General features: G+C 40.3%; 1 protein-coding gene across 5 annotated transcripts in view; it reads left to right on the forward strand.

Moving 5' to 3' along the window:
• The window catches only part of GRM1 (glutamate metabotropic receptor 1), a 199,405-nt gene that overhangs the window by 152,499 nt on the left and 20,416 nt on the right, over positions 1 to 26,490 (forward strand). For all 5 annotated transcript variants that reach the window (XM_075413736.1, XM_075413737.1, XM_075413739.1 and 2 more), the window contains exons 5-8: positions 201 to 447; positions 6,343 to 6,511; positions 8,343 to 8,469; positions 13,992 to 14,922. In XM_075413736.1, coding sequence (XP_075269851.1) covers positions 201 to 447; positions 6,343 to 6,511; positions 8,343 to 8,469; positions 13,992 to 14,922 — 1,474 coding nt within the window. The remainder of the gene's footprint in view (positions 1 to 200; positions 448 to 6,342; positions 6,512 to 8,342; positions 8,470 to 13,991; positions 14,923 to 26,490) is intronic.

Raw genomic sequence — 26,490 nt, forward strand, 5'->3', positions numbered from 1 at the left:
TCAATGAATTAAAGATTTCTGAAAAAAAAAAAAAAGGTGTATTTTATTTGTTTAATTAAAAACCCTGGCTGGCACCTCATTTATTCTTCTGAAGCTTTATAACAAAAATAAGAAAACTCCTTTTTATCTGTCACTGCTTTTTCTTATGTTCATGTTATTTCAACTTTGTTTATAACAACACTTTTTTCTTACTATTTCAGGCAATGAAAGCCTAGAAGAAAACTATGTGCAGGACAGTAAAATGGGATTTGTCATCAATGCTATATATGCTATGGCTCATGGGCTCCAAAATATGCATCACTCCCTTTGCCCTGGGCATGTTGGGCTGTGTGATGCTATGAAGCCAATTGATGGCAGCAAGCTCTTGGAGTTCCTCCTCAAATCCTCATTCATTGGTGTTTCTGGAGAAGAAGTTTGGTTTGATGAAAAGGGAGATGCCCCTGGAAGGTAATGAGATGTTTCGTCTCAGCTAATTAAACCAGATTTTGGGAAGGGGGAATGTTGCTGGGTTTGGTGATGGAGATTTCTTTGGCTGAAGCATACAGCATGCAGACTGAGAGACATGAAACACAGTTATCTGGATTAGCCTTACCAATAGCCAGGAATAACACTGGTAACAGACAGCTACAGCTCAAATTGAGACAGGAACTACAGTATAGCCTGTAACATTTCTTGTGTTTCAGTAGAGGAAAAACCTTGTATTTCACAGACTTTCGTTGTCTGAGCTACCATGGGAGCTCAGCACCGCACTTTTTAATATAGGTATAAAGCCCAATGCAAGTGCTTGGAAATTCATCAAGCATTTGCTTGCTAAGGTTCTGAAGGCAGGGCTGTAGAGTACATCCTTTTCCAACTGGATTTCTGCTGCTCCAAGTGCCTCCCGGATGTAGTGCTGTGTCCTTGCCAAAGACTATTTATTTCTTCTTGGTCAACTCCCATGCTCTCCTTAACTTGTTTCACTCCAAATAAACTCGACTGTGACAGAGATTAAAGATAGGTCTGAGCAGAGCACGACAAATAATTCTTTTTTCCAGAAGGTACTGTGTTTCACTTTTTTGGGGTCTGATAAATTCCAGCTGTGGTAGCTGCTATTGCCTACCCCTCCCTAGCAGACACAGCATGTGCCCAAGCAATGGATGTGATGGCACGTTGTGGACTTGGACATCACCTTTTTTTCTCTTACCGCAGCCTGCTGTCAGAAATCTTTTCTTCTTCATTTAGTTCTGTGGGCTCTGTCCAAATATTTCAGATGGGTTTATTTTTGAGACTGTTTGGTTTGTTTTTTTTTTTTAAATACATTTAATTCAGCTGCTAAAGTACACAATCCATCAGTAACTGAAACCTATTCAGGGGTTACTTCACTGTAGTTAGTTTTCCTACTGAGTTATTAAAGTGTTATAAAAGACTCTCTCACTCCATCTTTGGGCTTATTGCATAAATGCATCTGAGTGCCAACGCTGCACAAAGAGAGTGCTCTGGAATAAGCAAGAGTTTGCAGTCTGGTATATGCTTTCAAAAAGTATTTGTAAGATACAGTGACTTTAAAGCAACTCTTCTTTCTATTACTAGCCATTATTAGCAAAACTGGCCAACTTTTTTGCCACTTGCTCTTTGCATTTTTTGTTATATTTAAACAGTACATTCATTTAAACAGTTCATTACACTTAAATAGTAAGAAAAAGCTGGTCAGTTTGGTCTTCTTATTGAGCTCTGTATACTTTATATTTTTTTAGTCAAAGATATAGATGAGCTAGGTCAGACTCTGAAAGAAATTCCCTTACGGTCACATACTTATTGACACAAATGCATAAATCGAATCTTTCTATGTATCATTTAGAAAATACAGAGAAATTGCTGCTTAGTGTAGCTTGAAGTTTATTACACACTATTTATCTCCATGAAAGCATTACTCCAGCCCTGCATATGCTGCATTGTCTGCCTGTCGGTTATTTGATTTCAATGTTTAGGTGTCATTTTCCAATTTAGGCCAAATCTTACTTGTTGTCTGGTCGCCTGAGAGCATTTCCACAACTCTCGTCAGTATCAAGCATAGAATTAGGATGAACAGTTCCTGAATTCAAAATATAGGAGGGTTTATATCAAGATATTTCTCTGTGTAGATCAGGGTGAAGATAGAATTTATTCCACCCATCATTTTAGTCTATAGCAAGGTTCATTTCTCTTGATTCCCTGGCCTATTTAGAATTTGATGGGTTATTTTAGGTAGGGTTTTTTATTTGTTGTTCCTCATTTACATTTTCAGAGTGGGAGCTAGTAAGTTTGGGCAAGAAAATGCAATTAACCTTTTTGCTATTCATGCTGTAAGCCTTTTATCAGTCTGTGGCATTTATGACAATGGTAATATCATATCAGAGAATTGTGATATGTACATGAAATTTGATCTGTACAGTCTGTCAGATCTTTGTATGCCAACAGTAATTTATGCCAATACAGTATTGTCTTTAGCTCCAGATTAGCCTTAGTATTTCCACAGCTCTACATGGAAAAGCTCTTTGTGGATGAGTGAATGTGCTGTACCATTGTATCAATACCCAAAAGAGCTTTTGTACCTCAGCAAAACAAACAGATAAACACCACACACAACACCTAAATGCAGCAAAGACAGCCAGATCTGAAATGTCCTTGTTTTTTAGCTTTTCTACACCAGTGCAAGAATGTCACACAAATATGTAAAAAGTTTTTTGATATTATGTTACCGTATCATGTGACTAAATCAACTTCACGAGGTGGAATAAATAAATATTCCTTCTTAGAAAGCAGCAACCTTCCTCATACTTTATTTTCCAAATCTGTGAGATTCGCTGAGTAATTGACTCTCACAAGCTTCTAGTTACAATCATCATAGGTAGAGCAGGTAGAGATGCTTGTAGTGATGTTTGCCTGACATTCACATAATTTCCTGTTTTGAGCACCTTACAGCTTCATCAAACCTTAACCATTTATTTTGATATAACTCTTATTATATCTCAGGCTGAATTCATGGTTTCAAGCTTTTATCAGAATTAGAAAAGATGAAGCACTTTTTCAAAGGTTTATTTCTTCTGTGCAGAATCTTTTCTTTGAAGAAGAAATGTGAATGTAGAAATGTGAAGAGCTTTATCAGAAGGGCACAAATGCAGTCACTTAACTGACTGCACTGCCTCCAGGAAAAATGATGTGGATGTAGCTCTGGAAAATCAACAGCTGTAGGTGCTCGCTACACTGTCATTAAGAACATGCTGGTAAAATTGCTGAACGTTTTACTTTCATTGAGTACCTCCCATCTAATAATATCACTCAAATTCCCAGAAATGGCTGGAGAAGATGTCAGGGATGCAGTGATCAATACCACATCCTTCTCTGGGCCTACACAAGGGACAAGGGACATTTCGAGCTCTTGCCTACTCTAGGGTAACTGCCTACTTTTAGCTTATGACAGGTATGAAGAAACTTACCTCTCCAGGACAAACAACTTGCATAGGCCTCTGACCATAAAATGCTATGTGACAGGAAAACTTTCAGCCCCAACAATGGACCTCCAATGTTTGGAGAAATGCTGAAGTTCATGAGCTAACAGAAACATTGTTGTTTGTTTCACCTTGACTAGACTTGGATGTAGACACGTGTAAGTCCATCTAGTTGAAAATTTCCAGTAGCTGTTCTGGCATGGCAACTCTATCAACCCAAATGCTTTGAGTAAATTATCAAATGCATAATGCAAAGACTTCAAACTTGTATACAAAGGATTTTTTTGTCAAATATACATGGTTGTTTTGAAGTTTGGCTTCACGGGTGGTTGTTTTGGCCAGTTACATCCCAGAACTGTTCAGCATTGATGTTTTCCATTCTGCCTTCCAGCATAGCAAACCTCACTGCCAGTTGGGTATTATGGCTATGGAAAAAGGTAACTTCAGCTATCTCAGACTAATCAGAGTATGAGTGTGCTTGTGACCAGCTGGCTAATGGTCTGACTCACTTCACAAGTAACTTGTTCATTTGACACCACCTATTTGGCCCCACCATTTCGCAATATACCAGAGAGCTTGCTCTTGTATTAAAATAATTGTTCTTATCTGCAGAATTTCTTAAAAGAATTTTTCTTACCTGCAGAATGACTTCTATAAATGCTGCCATATGTATGTGGAATCCGGCTGCCTCCATGGTCCTAACTCTCTTGGACCTTCACAACTCTTTCAAATGCACTTCTTTAGCTTGGACACAGCCCAACAGTTTTAAAGTGGTGCGTGTGTGAGTGAGGGGGTGGGGGGAGATATTCCAGCACGGAACTTGTCCTTACTCAAAGCAGACAGAAATTTTTCATTAAATGAAAGAGAAAAGGAAATGAAGGAAAGGATAAAGAACTTAAGGACCTCTCCATATACCGAGTGTATTTGTTAGACCACATTTTTCCACTTAAAATTCAAGCTGCGTATAAAAGCTGCAAACTTGTAATACAACTTGTCATATGTAAGACTGTATAAGAGCTTGTAGTCTGCATACTTTATTCTTTGACAGATAACTGATAGAAAAGGGAGCAGTATTATAAGAACACCTAAGAATGGCTTTCAACCTAAAATCATATCCCTGAAATTGCCAACTCTTGATTGATATTGCATTAATGCCACTCAGTGCCTTGTAATATATTTTTGCAAAAACGAAGACAATCTGTGCTGGCTCAGAAATTCCATTAAGGGAATGTGAGGTTTTAGTAATCTTTTATTCCCATTCCTGTATTCATTTTCCAGCCCAGACTAACTGATTTTGTATCAGTCTAACAAAGGTCACATGAAAATCCGAGTAGGTTCTTCTTGCTAGGAAGAGGCATGTACATTCCTGCTCAATTTTACTCCTGTCTGTTGAGTCTACATTATAAAGTGGCCGGCTCTTATTGCTTCTTGCTATCCTGATTCTTCACAATCCTGAAAACAGCTTTCCTTTTTTTATGTTCTTCCTTTGCAAGAACTGGGATATGAGAAGGAATGGTTTCCTAGTGAATTTGAAATTCACCCCTTTTCTAAGCAATTCCTCAAGTAGTAGCCAATTGCCGCCCAGTGGAGCTGCCGCCTGCTTGGAACTCCATTGAACACAGTGGCAAGAGTTCATTTTTCCCATGTAATTAAGTGGAACTCAGCAGTGACACAGACATTGTCTGAGCATGCATGTTTGCAAGACTGATGTCTAAATACAGCTGTAATTATGCACTTCTTTAAATCATCTTTAACTAGGGAGATCCCCAAGACTCAGTTAAGGAAAACAGACATCTAGAGAGTAATTGTAGCATGACTTTCCTCTGTGAAGTGCAGAGAGAGTTGAAATTTTGCATGTTTGAACCTCAGCAGGGAAAAGCAAGAAATGGATATGTGTCTTTGCCCGCAACTAAGCATCCCAGTTTTATTTATGGCCCATCCTTTGCTTACCTTTCATTCCTGATGCACATACAGATTAGCAACACTGATTATAAACAAAAGATTTTTTTCTCCCAGAGACTGAGACAATCCACTAGAGAAAAACAAGACAGTAACTCCCAGGCTCGGAAAACAGAAGATGCTTTGTGATTTTCAGCTCCAGTGCTGATTTCTGGTTTGCAGCTATCTTTCTCTTGTCCTGTTTTAAACAAAGCTCTCCCCCTTCTCATCTTAAGAGGTCAAGCTGTAGGTCCAGCCTCTTTTGTTGTCCTTTCATTCTGTGCAATCTCTAATATTAGTTCTCCCATTCTTGCTTATTTCCTACTAAAGAATCACCACACTTAATCACTGCTTTGCACAAGCCACATTCTGTGGGTTGAAAGAGGAGCAGAATAATTAACAGTAAGGGATGTGCACACACCAGGCCTAACACATGGAAGGCAATGATGGAGGTAGGGAAGCTGAATGTTTATTGTAGTGGTGTTTTATGCTTCCTTTACATCAGCCTTGGGAAGTTGTCTCCTACTTGCTTAGGGCGAGGAAGTAAATTTTGTGCCTGAGCTGCTGACTTTTCCTGACAGCCTCCTTGGGCTGTGTAATGTAAATAGTTGAACTAGTGCTTACAGTTAACTTTTGCCATATCAGTTCAGTTAATTTGAGCATTTCTACCGATTACTTTAGAATTCCCAGCAGGGGCTATACTGCATGCAGCCTGTAAGCAGGCCAGGAAATGGGTAATTGTGTGGCAATCAATCAGAGTTGTCATTTCCCATGATTCTCCTGCAAATCCTACAATATTTGGTGTTTCCATGAAACTCTAGTTCCTGATGTTAAGGGATGACATGAATATTTACGGAAGCAGAAGGAGAAGAGCAAGGTAAATTTTTATTCTATGTGTTGCAGGACAGTGATTCACTTTCTTTTTTTTCCCTTGCAGGTACGACATCATGAACCTGCAGTACATAGAGCCCAACCACTATGACTATGTCCTCATTGGGACCTGGCACGAGGGCGTACTTAACATTGATGACTACAGGATCCAGATGAACAAGAGTGGAATGGTTCGATCGGTGTGCAGCGAGCCTTGCTTGAAGGGTCAAATTAAGGTGTGCCTCAGACACCTTCTGCTATAGAAATGTGAATAACCAGCCATTTTTTTTTCCCTAAACCCACGCAAACTTGTTTCAAGTCAAGGGATAGGACTTCGTTTTCTTCAGCAAAACCAAAAGTATACAAAGACTCCAAGATTAACATTTTACTCTTACAATCCCTTATACAGGCCCGTGTTCTCTAAAATTGCCCTTTGCAGTTATGCAGAGTCTTCTAATGTGATGGGATGTGAACTTCACCTTATGCGAGAAAGAACAGGATTTTCACTTAGTCACTGCCTACAACATTCAGTGGCTGTGATTCACTTGGGGGCTGATCCTGAAAATAACATGACCCATGGGAATCCAGTATTTTGTTCCAGCAATAACACCTGCAAGAAAAAGAAAAACATAAAGAGCGCCTGTTTGTATCTCATGTTCACAACAGGAGGTATGGAAACACAAATGAAATCACTCTGTGTTTACCAAACAGTAGCACTTGTATCAAGATACAAATAATTTGCCACCTGCCATGTCTGGATGACATAAAGACGTTTTCCACCACTATCAAAATGGTATGGATGCAGTGAGTTTAAGATGGCCTGAAGCCCATTCAGGCAAATCACCTTAGAGAAGACCTTCCTTTCTAATTCCATTTAATAAGCACATTTGCAGCTTTTTAATTCTATATTGCTACTCTAAGCAATAAGTGATTGATGATTTGGCAAAGGCATAGTGACGTACTCCAGCAATCTTGGAGGGGAAACATTACACGTATTTACTACCCTCCAAAACATCTTTTCCCTGTCTTTGAGATTATGCAGTTTGTGTATGTGTGTATATGTAAACACCATGCATGCAAAATGCCAGCTTCGGCTCCCATGGAAGTCTATTGGACTCTCTCCACAGACTGCAGGAAGAAATGTTAACAAAAAAGCCCACAAAGCCAGAATTCAATAAATCACACATTTTGTATTTCACTACTGCACTTAGCTCTGCATATAGGTGGATAGGAAGATCCTGAAGAGCAGGCTGGATTCCTCCTTTTTGGCAAACAGAACCAGAGTCTTTGCTGGAGCCCCATGAGCTGGAGATATCCTTAATCTTTCTTTCAGCCTCATAGTAATGAATCTAGCAGCTGAGATGAGGAAACCGTCTTTTCAACACTCGATCATTACACTTAGCAGCCTTCACAGCAGAGAATGTTTCATTTGTCTCCAAAAAAGCTGTTCCAAAGCATGCTCTAGGTCACCACATATTGGTTTTATATTCTACTAGGAACCGTTACATCTTTTTAGCAGCAGATTTTTTAATTTGCTCTTCTTTGAATTTCTATTTACACTAGTATAATCACCCCTAAAGAGATTTAAATGTAAATCAGAATTTATGGGTGTGTGCATGTGCTTGTGTATATCTACATATATATGTGTATGCATGAATCAGTTCTAACCTTTTAATTTATTTACTGCTATTTACTATGCAATAGATAATAAGCGTGGGCTAAGCTACTTGTCCTGACCTGAACCGTCTCTCAGATTAAACCTCTTCTCAAATTTGATTGAAAACAGGACACTCACTATGCCTCTGTACCAAAGGGAAAATGGTTTTGTACTGCTCCCCCACAAACAAAATAGAATTGTCCCCAGATATTATCCCTGAACTCCTAAGCACATGTTTTAATACACAGGGGAAGATACAGAATCAGGATCTGTGTTTTCTAGTTGTTTGAAAAGTGCCATACACAGGAATCCTATTGTATTTTAAACAGTGCAGGTGGTACCTGTTTGCTGGAGCTACCTCTGTGTTGTCTGACAGAGGATCATAGCTGAGGATGTCTTTTGCATTACAGGTGATCAGAAAAGGAGAAGTGAGTTGCTGCTGGATTTGCACTGCTTGCAAGGAGAACGAATTTGTTCAGGATGAATTCACATGTAAAGCCTGTGACCTTGGCTGGTGGCCAAATGCTGACCTGACAGGTAGGGACATGTCCCTGCAAACCCATTCCTATATGACAGGGAAAAAGGAGAACTGTGCGTAGTGGAGAGAAAGGTGGCAGCATGCACAGATATTAAAGGTACATGCCTAAACACACATCCTAATGCAATTTAGGCTGAGTGAAAAGTGCTACATCTTTTGGCCCAGTTCAGCTGCAGTGACAATAAAGATGGCAAAATTTGTACCAAGAAGAAATTACATATTCTGTCTGTTCCTCCTCTTTGTTTAAAAAAATCATTGATAAAGCTGTTAAGACCACTAATGAACTTCGCAGCATTTCCTGCAGTTTTAGCAGTGATTGTCACAAGAACTCAGTGCATCCTTGTCAGATTGACTTGATACTCTTTCTGATCATTCTACCATGCAATTAATAATACCTTATCTGGGATTTCAGGGAATTCAGTAACCGACTACCAGACTTTTGTTTGGTATAAAGATCATTCTCACTGCACTTGCCAGCAAGAAGAACATCAAGAAAATCCGAAGAAAGGCTGACAGAAAAAAGGGAAACAGCTAGAATTGGTGTCCCCCATGCATATGCTTTGGATGAGCTGCTATGGCATCTTTCTCTTCTTTTTTACCTATTAAGATCAATCTCCACACCTGCTCTGGGCTTTGCAGTACCTATTACCCCAAGAAAATAGATTTAATGCATTGAGAAGCACCACCTTGACCTTGGGGTTTGCTTTGTATCACTGTAAAAGACTACAGGCATCTCTGCCCCATGCTGCATCTGCAAATCTTGGCTGCCAGTATTCAGCGGGGCATCATTCCTAGTCAGAGAAACAATCTGACTGCCTAGCTGAAGACCAAGTGTGTAACTTGTCACACCTTTGTCCTTTAATATGACTGGCTGGCAACTAGATGTTGCTGCAGCATTGAACACAGGGATGAAGTACTCAAACCTTTATTAAATAGTTCCAAGAGAGACTGTTAAGTCACTGAAGCCAAGTGAGCTTTCAGAGGATTTATTCTGAGAGATACAGCTGGCCACTTTTCCAGCTAAAAAGATCTAAGCCACAATAAGCTGGGAAACGTGGCCCTTTGTCTATCTTGTTTTTGTATGGAAAAAAAGCTATGGTCATGTCCCAGATGTGTGTGTGTCTGTCTATATCCCATAACTCTCACTGCAACCCTCTCTCTCTCTCTCTCTGGTGTACAACTGAACCTATTTCAAACAGATTTGTCAGGATACAGAAATCTCAGTGACCATTCAGTTTCTTCAAGTTTCATGTAAGTCAGTTGTAGGAAGAGGAGTTCTTGAAAAATACCTTCTGTAAGGACCTCAACTGTGGAAAAATGTCTTGTATTACAAGACACCAAAAAATCCACAGCACCCTTTATAAATGTCCTGAGCACTGGAAAAGCTCGTATTCAACTTCCATCTCCTAGGACACCAGTGTCTGCTAATTTTAAAGCAAATATCCATAGAGAACCAAGTTCTGTTAGTCCTGGAGGTTTGCAGGATTGTTTGTATCTACTATTCAAGGAAGAAAACTGGGACTTCTTTTTAATCAATAAGGCAGAACAAGAACATAGTGAAAGATCAATGTGCACTTGAGCGAATATGGTTCAGTGCTATCAGCTGCCCAAAATAGCTCAAAAGGGGGCATGTCAAAATGACAGACACTGCTGAAAGGAGTTGAGGAAAGCATCAGTGCTGGAAAAAATCTCCGGGGCATGTTGCAATCTATTAACTTTTAATGAAATCTGTAGATGACCTGCTGATTTGTATTTCTTCTCAGCAAGGAGACTGGACTGCTGCTGTTGTAAAATCAAAGTAGCATGAGCCAAATGACAGCATAGCCATCAACTGATTTCCTAGAGAACATCAAAATGGCAGTCTGCACCTGCACAGCTTCTTCATTCTGTTTTACTGAGGAAAAAACTTTTTTAACCTCTGCAATGCCTTTACTTGATTTGCAGTACGAAGTGCAAAGCTGTGAAGAGAAGCTGATGCCATCCTAACCTTTAGAAAAGGGAGATTTAGCTAGATAAACTCTGGCTCTTGAACTTTGTGGGAGTCACCATTGGTACCATTTAATTTGAAATTCTCTTTTCTTGCCAGGATTTCTCCCACCAAATGTGTTTTTATAGCTTGGTTTTGTGTGTTGTATTCATACCCTGCCAGTCACCATAGCATCTAGACACAGACATTAACATTTCATATTCCAGATTGTTTTTTCCTTTGCCTTAAATCTTAAATGCTAAACATGCATGCAGTTTTAGTCCCATTTTCCATCACAGATGGAGGCTCTAAAATCCTTAGTCCCTTTAAGAAACGTGAAGCACATACTAACCCATTTCCTAAGAAGTGTTTTTCAAGGTGCTCATTCTCTCCGTTTGAAATCAGTCTCTGTTGCTCAGCAATCCTTTCCTGACATTTTGAATTTATTTTTAAATGTGCAAATTTTATTTTACATTGCTTCCCCTAAATATGTGTTCAGTGAAGTGGAGTCAGCAGGCACAAAGGATTTCTCACCATAGATGATAGAAACTTGACCTGACAAATAGTCACTAAAACCAGTATCCTAAGGCCTTGTGCCAAGACGAAGAGATATCTTTTATAGTATCAGAAACTAATATAAGAAGAATGAATGTCAAGCTAGTAAACCCAGTTTACATAAATCAACTTTAATAAGCAATAGAACAAGATAGGACAGGAAGTTTTATAGAGCTATTATGAAATGAATCATAAAGGTTTGGGGCCATCTGTTACCTGGGATGTGTTAATGACCGCAGAAAACATCCTGGATTGTCTTATCGGCCTTGCAGTAAGAATGTAATTTAAAAAAAAGAAATTGAAAAATCGATTAGCCTTCTGCTCTAGGAAATGATTCATGGTTAAAGTGGAGGGAAAACAGTAGGTGAAAGCTACCAAACAGCTTTTCAATACAAACTTTTAACTGTGGAGCATTTGCCACTAATTCTCAGATTTTTTGATGTTTGGGTTAGTTGTTGTGGGGTTTGGGGGGATTTTTATGTTGGTATTTTTTTTTCAAACCTGTAAGTACACCGTTTCCTGGGTATCCTCCCCCAGACTCAACAAGGTTCCCTAGCCTACTTTCTCCTAGCTGGGAAATGACCCACCTTCACAGGTGCTGACAACCAACAACGGTTTGCTGATACAAGCAGTACAGGCAGCTTTTTGCAATGTTTGTAGCATATGTGGCTCTTGGGGCTTGCTGGTGCAAGTACAGGAATTACACTGATTTAACAAAACAGATTTCTAAGACAGTGCACAGGATAAGCTTAAATCAATCGATAGGCTTAGCTACCATGCTGAATCAGGGCTAAAGTTCTGAAAATGTCATTTAAGATGGAATAATATGAGTATGCCTTGATGTTTCTAAGCTTAAAACCCACATTGAAACTTAACCCTTCCAGCAACCACAGACTGGCTTCTTCCTTAAGAAAAGCTTTGCATGTATTAATCAATGAACAGAAGCTTCTGATTGTTAGTCCACTATTAAATCAAAGAAGGAGCCACGTGCCACTCAGGGCTGCTGTGGCAAATGGCCAGAGGCTCCCACCTCTAACAAAAAACTTTTCCTTCGTATTTCACTGTAAAAATACTGGTTGGAAAAATGGGTTTCCTCACCTATCTGAGTCTTGAACAGACCACCTTCAGTAAAATGAGTTCCTTTTCTTTATAAAACAAGACCTCGAGCTACACATACTATCATTTCTATTGTTTTGGTTGTTACAGATACCTTTAACATGATTACCAGTGGTTAAGTAGACAGCATTATCTGTAGTTAAGTAAGCCTGATACTCTTTGAGACAAAGAGTACAGAATTATAAGACATTCTCTCAGTTCGTATGACATTGGCAGACATTAAAGGTTCAAGAAGAAATTTTCCATGTCAGGACTTTGCCTCAGGCTGATTTTTTTTAATTTCAAGAAAAAAAATTTTGTCTTCTGTTTCTCAAAACGAGGTTACAGTAAAACTGTTCAACACTGATCTATACCTCTCCTTACTTCTCCTATATTTGGAAGGAAGGACTTTACATTTTGGTAAAGGTATCGGTTGGTAATTTTGTGTCACCATGTGGAAGATGCATATAAATTGAGCAAAAGTGTAGGCCTCAGAAACTTTCAGTTTGCAGAAGTTAATTTCTGCAGATACACTGCATACTGAGGAGGAAGGGGCTGAGCATCAGTTTTGCTCATCACAGTATCAGGGCTTTTGCTAAGATTTAGCATGAAAACCTTTTCCCTGCCTTCCCAGCTGCGTCCAACAACCCAGACAGGTAGAGATAATGAGCAGTCGGTCCAGGATGTGAAAAGCTGGACCAGCAGTGTTCATAATGGAGATATCTGGGTAAAGAAGTGACTGGCTAGGAAAAAACTGAACTGAAAGGGAAATGGAGATGGGGATGGTGAGGGACTGGGAGGAAGGATGCTTGAGAGGCAGGGAAAATGCACAAAAGCTGAGCTGGGACACTGGGCAGGACAGAAACAAGATGTAGAAGAGGCCATGGATACTTACCTTGGGATACAGAAACATGTGAAAAGCATTTTCGCTCTGTAAAGTCAAGAACAGATATCAGGAAATGCTAGAATGAGGGCTTTTCAGTAACTCAGTGTCACAGCTGTAACATCCTATTAACACAGAGGATTTTCTTTTCTCTGTAATGTTTATTTCTTGTATTACATCTTCCGCACAGTGGGGAAGGTAGCCAGCTACTCCTTTAACTCGAGTGTGGGAGAGAGAGCAGTTAAGTACCATCTTAACTGGTACCTATGTTTGCACATTTGTGCTAGTCGTAAAGGAGAGTCTTTCCAGTTATTTTTTGAAGGCATGCATATTTTGTGCATTTGACTTTTCCATAAGAATTAAATTACATTATTCAGTGAAAAAACAATGAGCAAAGGGTTTGACAAAATGAGAATAAGGTAAAGTTAAGAAAAAAAAAAAGCAGAAGTATAATAAGAAGGTACAATATCTATGGTGTAGTTCCATTACATCTTTGGATTTATTACTGTTTTTATGCCCACAGATCTCTAACTAATTTCTACAATTTATAAAATTACCTTCACAAAAATGTTGTGGGTCAAGTTATTGTGATTTTGATAAAGATTAACATAAATTAGTGTGAAGGAGGTCAAAAAGCTACCCATTCTGATTTGTAACAATCCTTTCCCTGTTGCAACGAATGGATGGTGCTGAGTTTGTCTGGGCTCTGTTCCTAGCTCCGCCTTTGATATACTGGGCTTGTCAGCAGGTCTCTCAAGAAAAATTAGGAAAAAAATTCCAAATCTCGTTTTCCTTTGTAGAGTGACAAGCAAATGTTTGAGATACCCAAAACTGATTGCTGTTTTTTAACAAATTTCATCCAAAGTTTTCCATGCAGTTCAGTTCTTTATAAAACGGTTTTAATAATCCGTGGCACATAGGCATAAGCTAATGTTTGGATTATATTGGGAGCCAGAAAACAAAAAGTTTTTTCTTCCAGCAGATAACTTTCTAACACTCTGTTTCTTTTCTGTACACTGCAGGCTGCGAACCCATCCCTGTAAAGTACCTCCAGTGGAGCAATATAGAGTCTATTGTGGCTGTGGTCTTCTCCTGCCTGGGGATCCTGGTCACCATGTTTGTCACCCTTATCTTTGTGCTCTACAGGGACACCCCTGTTGTCAAATCCTCAAGCCGGGAGCTCTGCTACATTATCCTTGCTGGCATCTTTCTGGGTTACGTCTGCCCCTTCACCCTTATAGCTAAACCCACTACAACATCCTGCTACCTCCAGCGTCTTCTGGTGGGTCTCTCCTCTGCCATGTGCTATTCTGCCCTGGTGACAAAAACCAACCGCATTGCACGCATCCTGGCAGGCAGCAAAAAGAAGATCTGTACCCGCAAGCCACGTTTCATGAGCGCGTGGGCCCAAGTGGTCATTGCCTCCATTTTGATTAGTGTGCAGCTGACACTGGTGATCACGCTGATCATCCTGGAGCCCCCGATGCCCATCCTTTCCTACCCCAGCATTAAGGAAGTTTACCTTATCTGCAACACCAGCAACCTAGGTGTTGTGGCTCCTGTGGGCTACAATGGACTCCTCATCATGAGCTGCACGTACTATGCCTTCAAGACTCGCAATGTGCCTGCCAATTTCAACGAGGCCAAGTACATTGCATTCACCATGTACACCACTTGTATCATCTGGCTGGCCTTTGTGCCTATCTATTTTGGGAGCAACTACAAGATCATCACCACCTGTTTTGCAGTGAGCCTGAGTGTGACAGTGGCCCTGGGGTGTATGTTCACTCCTAAGATGTACATCATCATAGCTAAGCCTGAGAGGAACGTCCGCAGTGCCTTCACCACCTCAGATGTGGTGCGTATGCATGTCGGGGATGGCAAGGCACCTTGCAAGTCCAACACTTTCCTCAACATATTCCGGAGAAAGAAGCCAGGGGCCGGAAATCCAAAGTAAGTGATTGTCTGCAGGTACACATCTATCTGTATATGTCCCTCTTTTTGCCATCTTCTCGTGGTTGACTGTAGTCTGCTGAATAGTAAGGTATGTAACATTTTTTCATCTCATGAGTAGCAGAAAAGGTGGAAATGATCCTTTAGATCTAAGCCTCAGATGGATATTGACATGTTACCTCTTACTTTCTCTTCTGCTCTAAAGGCAGGCCTGTACACAACTCCCTCTACCTCTGGAGCAGGTCAGGCAGAGGCAAAGTAACCAAGCTCCATCTGCAACTTCTCCCATCTCTCCATGCATGTGATGGGGATCTCATGCCCCTACGTGCAGTTGCTCTGCAGTATGTTCAAACTGAGATGCTATTGCAGTCTTTTGGGAAAGGGGACCAGAAATCTGTGTCTGAGTGGTTCTAAATCATATGTACTTGTCTAAGGCCACTGGGATGTATGTGTGAAAGCTGGGGACTGAACATTAGTTTTCAAGGTACTGTTATGTGACAGTCCTCATGACTGTGATCCAAAAGCACACTTCATACTATCCCTATGCTCTATTTAATATTCAGAATCATGAGCAATAGTCTGAGTCATCATCAGTGTAAACTTGTCCATATTCTCAAATCCAGTGTTGGTGCGAAAGTTGCAGAAGTCAGGTGGTGGTGAAAATGAACTTGCTTCCACATCTATTGAACCTGTTATTTTGCTTGCTAATAATTAAAAGCAACCCAGCTGCAGCAGAGGGGGAGAGAGAACTGTTACTTCAAACAGCATCTCCCTGTGAGCAGCTGTCTGAACATTTGCATTCGTTATTATCTTATTGCTTTTTAATCTTTATAGAAGCACCATAGAGGTAGACATGAGCTTAGATTATTTTTATCCCAGCTGAAAAAATTCATAAAAATAATGAAGAACTAGTGAAGTCTACATTTCTGAGCTCCCTAATAGAACTAAAATTCAGTTAATTTCCAGCTCTTTGGGATCTGTAGTTTTCTCTGAGTCACTCGAGTTGTTTTGATTCAGTTTGCCTAAGAACCATTTTCATATGTCCTGGAGATGAAAAGGATATGGATGGAAGTAATATCGTAGAAAACCCATGCTGTGATAAATTTTGCCTTTGTGCTACTTCAACACTTTTTATTTTATTGCCAGACGGGGGTCGGCAGGCAAGGGAACAGAGACAGAAGTAACCCAAATATACAGCTCAGTGTGCCACGGAGGCCACGATAAGACTGCCAGCTCCTGAGCTAGACAGAGAGGGAGCTGGGAGTGGCAGGCAGCCCTGGGAGTCCCCCATGCAGGGAAATTGCCAAAAATCTCTGTAGCTGAAGAACTTGAATTCCATGCAAACAGAAAGACAGAGTCTGATCCATCTTCCTCTGACTCTATGGATGTTGCATGGACTCTGACATGTCTGTGAGAAACTAGTATGGTGTGTCTGCAGTGCAGTCTCTGACTAACGCTGTTGGTGTCTTTAAAATCATGTCTGACAAAAAAAGGACTACTAAGTACTTTAGGTCATGAGAAACTTAGTAACTAGTTCTTTGTTGTGCTTACTATTATTCTACTTTCACCAAAAAATTGTACTTTAAAGGATCTAAATGTAGTATATTTAGAATACAGTTCATAATATGAGAAAATATTTCATCCTGTTCAAAAACCAAGCTTTCCCCTCAGCATTGTCACCTTAAAAAAACAACAGGGCTTACCTAAGCCTTTTAGCAATATGTTTGTTGCGAAATTTTAGTAAGATTTTCTTGACCTTTCTGTTGAGCTTGTGTGAGTGGTATAAAGTTAAAAAGCCCTACAGAGTTTTAAGGTGCTCTTCTGAACTAAAAGCTCAACACCTAGTTGATATGCTTTTTTGCCTCAGGTCAAGCGTCCAGATCTTTTACACAGCAATATCCCAACCTCTGACCTAAACCTTTTGCGCAGTTACTGCTGTGTTCTTCACCTAAACCAGCACAGATGCGGAGGCATGCTAAGCTTGCTGATGGAGAAGGACAGCATACCTCCCTATACATGGGCATGAAGAACTGAAAGCAGTGTAGTAGACAAACATGCAGCTTTGGAAATAAAGTCACAAGACAGCACAAAATGTCGTTTCAGGGCTTTGGAGGATATTTTAGCTCCTAGCAGAGTCCATTACAAAGCTGGTGAGGACATCGCACTGATACAGATAAAGAAGTGTGAGTTACTGAGAAACCAAGAAGGAATTTGCTGGAGCCTTTGAAGCACCTAGATAACTCAAATATGTAGTCAGATCCTTCCAGAAACAGGACTTGAAACTACTGGAACATGTTTAATGACCACAGGAATGGCCTCCAGGCTGATTTTCCATAGTTTTTTTTTATTTGCTATCAAAATCTGGGATTTACTTGCCAGTTTTTCAATAATTCACATACCTGAGTGTGTTGCTCTGCTTCTTGATTCTGTAACTGCCCCTCCCTATGGCCACATTTTTCTGTCTGTAAGTGGTCAGCAGTGCTTAACTCAAAAGATTTCTTTTCCAGCTGTCTTAAAACAACTTTCCATCCATTTTCTTGTTCTTTTCTCTCTCTTCCTAGCTTGTTTTTCTTTTCCTACTTTTCAATTTTCATCTCTTTTCCTGTCTGTATCAAACCTCTCCTCTGCTAATCCAGAAAATTCCAATTCTTAAACAGGAAAGTGGCATCCATCTTAATTAAATTGCTGTGCAGATTTAGAGTTAAATTTAGTTGCTTTTGAAAATGGAAATTAGTTTACATTGACAAGGGCAAGTCAAACATATAAGCCTTGATCAAGCACTCACATGCAATGTTTTGCTGTTAGTTTAACTAGTATAGCTTGGGGACTAAAGCAAGCCAAGCTACTCTTCCTTTCTCCTTCCTAAAGTAGAGCAAAAGAATTAATCAGGGAAGTCTACTAACACAGGATCTATTAGTCAATTCAAAACCTTCATCTACATCTAGTGCAGATACAGAGATCAAAAAGTCCACTTGAAAAATATCTGTCCCAGCTGCATTACCAGCAGAGTTTCAATGAAAATAAATTGTTTAGTAAGACTGGTCTTCACTTAAATAACAAAGCACACTGCCTTTACTGATCTGTTGCACTCTAGAGATGCTATGTGCAGTCATGAGGGTTTGAACGCTATCTTCTTTGGTTGAATTAAACTATAAGCAATTACAGCCAGCACTGTTTTAAATAGAGTTGGTTGGGAACTTTGCAGTGAAATATGTTTCCCATCAGGAATTTCTGGCCTCTCAAAATGTTGGGCTTTGATGGTAGAGAACCTCTTTGGGCCAGGGGGACCTACTTTTTTTTCCATAGAGGTATGAAGGCATTGGGAAAGTGTGAGGGAACTTCACCCCAACAGCCACTAGTTAAGGCACTCACTTAGGTTAAGAGCATCTCCATCACATCCCACATGAATGCCCTATAACCAGGCTATGCACTGTCCCAAGGCAAGTCTCCTCCTTTCTCTGTTCTTGACCAACAATGTGTCCTGAAACAGGGAAAAAAATTGTGATGCAAACCCTGGAGAAACATTTATTTTTATTGTGTGAGAGAACTTGAATCTGGGTCTGAGAGATCCCTCGCGAGTGTCTTCAGTACTGAGTTACTGTCAGTCTCTCCCTTTTGTCAAATGAATATTTAAATATGTATAAAAAATGGAACAGCTCCATCAGGAGAGATGGAGAGAGAGTTATATCTGCTGCTTTTATTGAAGCTTTGTGGGGACATTTATTGAAGTTTGCTGCTTGATGACATTAGAAGATCCTGGCTGTTATAGGATGATGACATGGCAGCATTGTTTAGGAGAGCTTTTTAAGTCTTTCCCTCCCCCTCCCCTCCCCAGCTGTGAGATTATAACTTTTGGATATGGATCTTGCTGTGATCACTAGCCTTGTTCTTGACCACAAATGTTACTTTGGTCTACAAGGGTCAGTCAGCTTGAAGAGTAGCACTCCTGTAGGGTGCCTGTATGATTGCTTCCCTGAGGAAGCAATAGTCCTTTCTGTACTTTGTGCAGAAAAAATAACCAGTGACAATGAAGATGCTGATCTTGAGGAGGGTTCAGGAAACACCTTTTCCAGCCACTGCTTCAAATAGACCCTACTCAATGTGCATGAGGCTGAAGCCAGGCCTACACCGTGCAGGTCTGTTGCGTTGCTTTTCTGTATTCCACACACACACTTCAAACAGAGTTTGAGCCACACAGCAAGGAATACCTCTTCTCCCACACTTCTTACGGGCTGCAGTGGCATGAGAAGGATCAGTGTTGCAGAGGGCAGCACAGGGGATAAGTTCATTATGCATCTTCGGGTAATTAGCTCCAGATTTGGCAGTGATGCTTAACTGCTGCCTTGTTTTTCACATATAAATGATTTTAAAGCCATGGTTGAGACCCCAGGTTTGGACACCATTTTAGGGCATTTTGAATCAGATTAGTTGTCCACATAAGTTGTGTAGCAAAATCTGAGTTGATAGGAAGGCCAACTAGCAAGACTTACAGAGTGGCCAGGACTCCACACTAATGCGTAAGCCACTTGCTTCCCCCCTTGTAATTCTAATATATTTGCATTCGATTATTTTTCCCCCAGCTGTCTGTCCTTAGAAATAAATGGCCATTTCTAAATGTTTCCAAACATGTACTTTAAATTTATCTTTTTAATATGTTTTGGCAGTCCACACCTCTAGGCTGCTCCCACAGGCATCTACTATAAGCAGTGTCCAGGTAGTCACCAAGAGAGAAGATCTCTCAAAATGGCTTTATTTTATTTCAGTAAAAGTTGTTGGGCAGCCGAACATCCCCTAGTACCTTCTCCCTGCTTCCTTTACAGGAGTCTGTTCCTGTTCTTCGTCCTCCGTCCCTCTGTACTGTGTCCCTACGTACAGTTTTTTAACTGGGAATCAGGTTTCTCAGTTACATCTAGTAACACATATCTGTTCCCTTACCAAAGCTTAGGAAACCATCTGCTTTTTTGTCTTGCCAGTTACAAAATTATCTCCAGGTATTCTTAAGTTACTCTTTCTCTTTAAACTGACTTACTGAGTTGTCATTTCATCTTGAGCAAGCTGTACTGACATGCTGTGTTTTTCAGGGACTCATTTCACTTGGCAACTCACAGTCCACAAAGGCTTTTGAGCTCCTCAGCTCCTTTTTCAAAGCCTCCCTCAGACACACAGTGAGTGGAATCTTGGCATACGTACATCCAGAAGGCAGGACATCTTGTTTCACTGTATTTTTGTGGTGGTGGGAGGAGGCAAATGCACAGTGTGCCATGGCAAGAGTTGGAGTTTCCAGAAACAGAGAGTAAATGTTCAGCATGTTCAGTTGCAGTTGTACAAATGCGGATCTTTTACAACCTCTTACTTGATCCAGCCTGAGTGCCTTGTCATAGGAGGAGATGCTCAGGAGTATTCCCTCTTCTTGCTCTCAGTTTACTACTCCATGCAGTCAGTATGCTATCTTTAAGCAGAGGGTTATGAAGCAAAAGGAGGAGGGGAAAGAAGTGTGAACAGAAGATACGAAAACATTTTTAATGCAAGTAAAACAATGAATTTTATGCTGACCTCTGCAGGCTAAAGTGTGTGAAATTGAACAAAACCCATCTCAACCTGGCACAGCTGCACACGGAATATTTCACTCTGGTTGAAATGCATCGAAAGATCTGAAACAAGAAGATTTAATGGAAAGTGCAAGAAGGCTTAATAATAAATAACTGGTCATCATTTTACTTTCTCCTATAAAAGAGAATATATGGCTAAACTCCCACACTTCAGGACGCAAACCCAATATGAGAAGTCTACAATATATTTAAGTATTTTCTTTGGTCCTAAATTGTGTCACCTAGCCTGCAGCATCTAAGACTTATCTTTAAATGCTTGTTGTACAGATTACAGTCTAGTGTAGTTTTATCTTCTTACAGCATTGCCAAACCAGTCTAGAGACAATTGCTGAATCTAATAGGAAGTGGTAGGCTAGCTTGCTTTGCAGTTTAAAAAATTGATTCAGTGGGTAGACTTCTCCTGTCCTGTAACAGTGTTGCATACACAATAAGACAGCCCTTTTTTTTTTACCATTAAAGACCCTGGAAAATACCAGATTCTAAGTCATTTTCAAGAAGGGATTTAAACCTGCTGGGCTTGCACAGCCATCCTGCTGAGGCTTACCCCAGAGGCGGAAGGCATATTACAGAAAGGAGTTTTGAAACAGCAGAAAGGTTGTAAGATCCTGCAAGGGGGAAATAATACAAAGACTAAAAAGAAAAAAAAAAGATAGTGGGAAAAATTATACCGGACAGGTTAGGTTGTTTATTTAAATAATTTCTTTGTCATTGTGTATCTGATCTCTCTATTAACCTAGCAACAAAATGTTGATGTCCAGGCCCTGTTTTCTGTGCTGACTCTGCAGAACAGCAGCACTATGGGGTGCAAGGCGTAGCGCTGGTTCATGGCTGTGCGACTCCTTGCTCCCTGTCAGGGCACGGGGCTCCACAACCACAGGGTGCTTGCTTCGCCCTTGCTTCCCACCCCAGGCATATCACGGAGGAGTCTGCTTCCTTCGCAGTGTGGATGAAGATGTGGCAGTTCTGGTGTGGCTCCCTGGTGACACAGCTGTCCCAAGGAAGGCAGGTGGCACCCTGGACTGGCCCGACTCACCTCCCTGTCGCTCTCCTCCCTGGCGTTTGTTGAAAGCTTCTGCATGCAGTGTAGTCCTTCACCCTTTTCTGAGGTTGCAGCGCATTTTTGGGAAAGCACCTTGTACGTTCACAATGATAGCTGAAGGTTTTAATGCCAAGCATCTCTCTCTCAGCAGTTGGTACATTTGCTGGCTTTGCTGGGCTATTTGCTGGGCTTAAACCATTAATGATTTTGTGGGCACACAGCATTGTGACAGGCAACAGCTCTTATTCAGCTCTCTCGTGTATGTGATGTGCATTTCAAATAAGAAAATTCAACAAATTCAGTCAAGCTGTTCAGTCCTTGTCAGTATATTGATTTAAGTGAATATTTAAAACTTCCAGAAGACAGTTACATGTTTCCAAAGGGAATCCTACAATTGATATTAAAGAATTGGAAGGAAACACAAAATAAGGGAGTCTGAAACTTAATAATCCGGTAGCAATCTCTTCTAGCCCTGCTGCAGGGTTGTCCATTAAATTAGACCTATGCAATTGTGTCTAATATTGTCCTCTGTAGCCTTGAATTTGCATTTGCTTTAATAGATATAACATAATTCTGTTCCATGCACCAAAAAACACAGAATAGGTGATAAATAATTCTGAGATGTCACTTCCACAATTATATTATTTGTAGTTATTTAAATTAATATTAATAAACATATTTATTTAAATAACAGGCATGGCAAATGTGTATATCAAATTATATACCAAATTGTGTATCTGTGTATATATGTGCAAGATAACCAGTCTGGAAATAGAGAATTTACTTTTTCTATCTAATGAGAAATAAGGGGCAAGGCTGCGTCAGGCACTGTAAGTTTTCCTTGCAAATTATCCCAGCTAAAGGGAGTCCCAGCACATGCATAACCAGTCACACGTAACTCCTAAGGCTGCCGAAGACTACATTTAAGAGAAATAAATTAGAAAAGCAATGAGGTTCTGCAGCGGCCTCCTGGTAAGAGCAGTGGGGATAAGCCCCCTCAGACAGAACCCAGGTTCTATTGAATTAGATTAGAGGGCACAGCACCCGCACCCTGGCCTCCCATCCAGACTTCTGCTTCTTTGTCACCAGCCAGATAGGATTTGAATGGTCTCTTTAGGTGAAAGGGTGGTTGTGTCAGGTTTTATGCAGTTTCTTCCCTTGCTCAGAAGTTCCTGCTCCAGGGCAGTTTTGCCACTTTCTTTTCATGGATATTCACAAGTCTGTTCTCCCAGGGGATTTTGACATGACATAAACCCCAGGTATGGTCTCTGATAGCAGGCTGGTTCTTACCAAAAGACTCCTGGAAAACTTTGCTTTATAGCTCCTTCACTTGATTTGCTGCTTTCAAGATGCTGAATCACAAAATATTATTTTACTTACGGGCACTGTTGTAGCACCAGGCAGCTTTGTATAATGTATAATCTCAATACTTAAATACAATGACACATAGATACACAATCACATCAGAGGCAGGCTTAACAGTTATGTACCACAATCTCTGCTTCCTGACTGAAGAGAAGCAAATGCAGTACTACAGAAATCCTGGGGAAGGCTAACATCTTTCTTGGCATAAAACACAGGAATAAGGACACCACTTGTAATTTAATTTCTTGCTTGACTGGATCACTTATTACATTTCCTTGTATTTTTCTATTTATATGTATTATTTATTACATTTTTATTCTGAAATCTAGTCATAACAATCCAGTTAGGATGTTACAAAAATACACCAACTCAACAGTGAGTGATAAAAACAATTGTGTTCACATGTAGGTATAAGGAAGTGATGTTTATCTGCTTAGGACCATAATCTCACATTATTTTGGTTAGAATTCCCTCAGTGAGCAAAAAAAGGAAGAAATCTTCTCCTTTTAAGAGTCTCAGGTAAACAAATAGGTGTTGAAGGTTGCATTCAGATAAGTACCTGAAAACCTAAATATTTCCCTGTAATACATATAGAAGTCAGATTACAGCTCTCATAAGCACATACTTAGGAAAATACCCGACCAACCCATGTTTCGGGAGGGGCTGGTGGTCTGAATATCATTTTAAAACGCATAACAGCCATTTATTTATTTAATTCAGCATTTTAAAATGGAAATGGAATAAAGAACTAAAATACAAGTCTCCTGGAGGCTACTTTAGGATTTTTTAAGTCAGGAATGCATTTTACCTCCTTCCTATCCTCATAGGTGTGATGTTTCAGCTCTGTGCCTCAGTTGTTCACCTCCCTTCAGCAGAAGCAAACAGAGCTGTGACATTTCACAAACACATGATAATTCATGTACAAATACTTGCTAGAATAAACACACAGGATATACTGCAAGTGTTTATTCTGCAGGGATCTCTGAGCCACCTTGTGATTTTTGTACATCTTTAAGCTAATTTAGAGTGAACAAAAATTTGGGTACTGAAAGATCGTGTGGATCTCTGATATTCTCTGTATAAGGATAAGGCTATGCAACAGCAGAAGCACTATAAACATCTACACACAGTTAGTACAGGGGTTTGGTTTTTTCCTCAAATTAACATGTAGTCTGAAAAATATTCTTGATTCATCCCAGCAACTCAGTACAAAGTTACTAATGTGAAATGCAGAACTACTCTTAATTTATTTAATCCTTTTTCATGCTTTGGGACACACAAGCTCATAAATGCCCAAGAAAAGGACAGCACGCTTGGATGCCACTTCTTTCACTGATGTGAAAGGCATCTCGTATTCTGGCTTGTCCACCGAACTTCTCCCTGCCTGCGATCAGCGCTCCCGTTTGCTCAGGGATGCCCCACAAAACAAGACACTGCAAGACAAACTGCAGATGATGCAAACACATGCTGACAGAGCACCTGATTTTTAGCAAGGCTCTGTAATTCATAAGTGAATCACACCCCCAGGGAAAGAAGATGGTCCATCTCTGTTAAGGAACTGTAGGTGTGTATGGTTTTCCACCCTGTTAGAAATTAAATTGTCTGAGCCGGGTTTTAGCCTGATGATACAAGTATTATAGTCTCAGTCCAGTATTGCTCTGTGTTTCATCAGAGAACCATCTTCAAAGCCCTTGGTGGATGACACTAGCACATACATTTTTTTGCTGTGGGAAGAGGCCTGCACATTGTTCTGTGACTGGATCAGCAGTGTGCTTCAAAACAAATTTGTCAGAGTGATCACCAAGGCACAAAGACCTGACTATCCTGACTTACATCATCCCTGTAATTTGGGAATGCTCTCCACATGTCTTCCCTATCTGAAAGAAGGATTTGAAAAAATTTCTCACCAGCAGTAGCTCAGGTTAGCTCTGCCCCGGTATTTGCGCTCCCAGAGCTGAGAGTGTGTTCAACAATGGGAGTTGTAATGAACTCTGGAAACAAAAGTCAAGCAGTTTCAGTTTACGTATACCCCAACAGCATCAACCACTGCCAGCTGCGCTAGCCTTTGTGAGACCGCAACCTGCACACCTTTGTGTGGGCAGAAGCCCATTTTTCTTAAAATACGCCCAAATTCAGCCACATTGATTTACAAACACCTGTACTACCTGCTACAACATTTAATGCCATTCTATTTTTTCCTTTCTTCACATTAAATCTGTCCATTAAATTGGACTTGATGACCTTAGAGGTCTTCTCCAACCTATGATTCTATGATTACTTTTGTAGAACACAGAAGATGCAGAGACTGGTGCTGGATATGACATCTGCCAAAGCAGAGGCTAACTTCTGGTGCACTACTCAGTCCAAGATCTGGATGTAGACTTTGCCAAATTCCTGTCCCACAAATGTTTGTAATGCAGCAACTTACTTTCTTCTCTTTGCCTTTGGCTATTTAAGAGTTTGTAAAGGGAAGAGTGAGGAATTTCAAAATGTCCGTCTTCACTTCCTGCTTGACTTTGATTTTTTTTTTAGCTAGTATGGTTTGATGCTTTTTCCACCTATCTTCTGACACTGTTTTCCATCTGCCCCAAACAAATGGAGAACCATTCACACCCAGAGCATAGATCTGACAACATTGTCCTCTGTTCTCCCAGTTCTTAGCTCTGTGTCTCAAGGACTCTGAACGGGAAAAATCAGCATTGACAGATCTTTGTTTGGGGTTTCCAGACCCAGGTCTGGAAGTCTGCAGAACAGACCATGACAGATTTAATGTCCACACAGAAGACATCCACTGTCAGTCACTAGTAATCATGGGCAACAACAGAAGTTATGTTCTCTGCTATGCCAAAGGACTCTAAGAAACCTCTTTAAGCGTGGGTTGAAAAGTATATTGTATCAATAGAACATCTGCCTCCACATTAAAGTTGTTAAAGACTATTTAATTTTGAAATAACAAGTCAGCTAATTCTTCAGAACATATATGTACTCTGGCATTCAGCCTCCCACACCTGACAAGCATAGGTTAAAAGGTATTATCACTGTAAACAGCAAACAATTGTGCAGGCTAGCAGTAAGCACACAATTTGTCACTTTAAAGCCTACTTCAAAGCTAAAAGCTCCAGGTTTCTTATTACCGCATTATAAACATTTCACCCTTTCTAGCTTACTGCTTCAGTTATCTCTTCTTTAGCTGTTATCCCTTCTCTTCTCTGCGCTTCTTCTTTTGTGGAGCGTAAAATTAATCTTACAGACAGAATAAAAAAAGAAAAAAAGTGAATTATTGTCTGCTGGATTGTCCTTGAGCCAGATCTCAGGGTCAGATAAATGTTAACGTCAGCAGCAGAGAAGGTGCCCTGCTGTCCCTGGTTTAGGGAACAGGGTTGGGAGTTGTCCCTTTCAGCAGCAAATCATTAGATTAGCTCAGCTATGTTGCAACACCACAGCCGGAGATATCAAAGCTGATCTTAAACTCTAGAAAAGCAAGTGTCCCCTGATCTGATTCTAGCAGCTCCTTACTAGTAGATGGTTTGCTGGTGTTTGCAGTTTCAGTCTCAT

Source organism: Opisthocomus hoazin, chromosome 2 (assembly GCF_030867145.1).
Source record: "Opisthocomus hoazin isolate bOpiHoa1 chromosome 2, bOpiHoa1.hap1, whole genome shotgun sequence".
Taxonomy (NCBI): Eukaryota; Metazoa; Chordata; class Aves; order Opisthocomiformes; family Opisthocomidae; genus Opisthocomus; species Opisthocomus hoazin.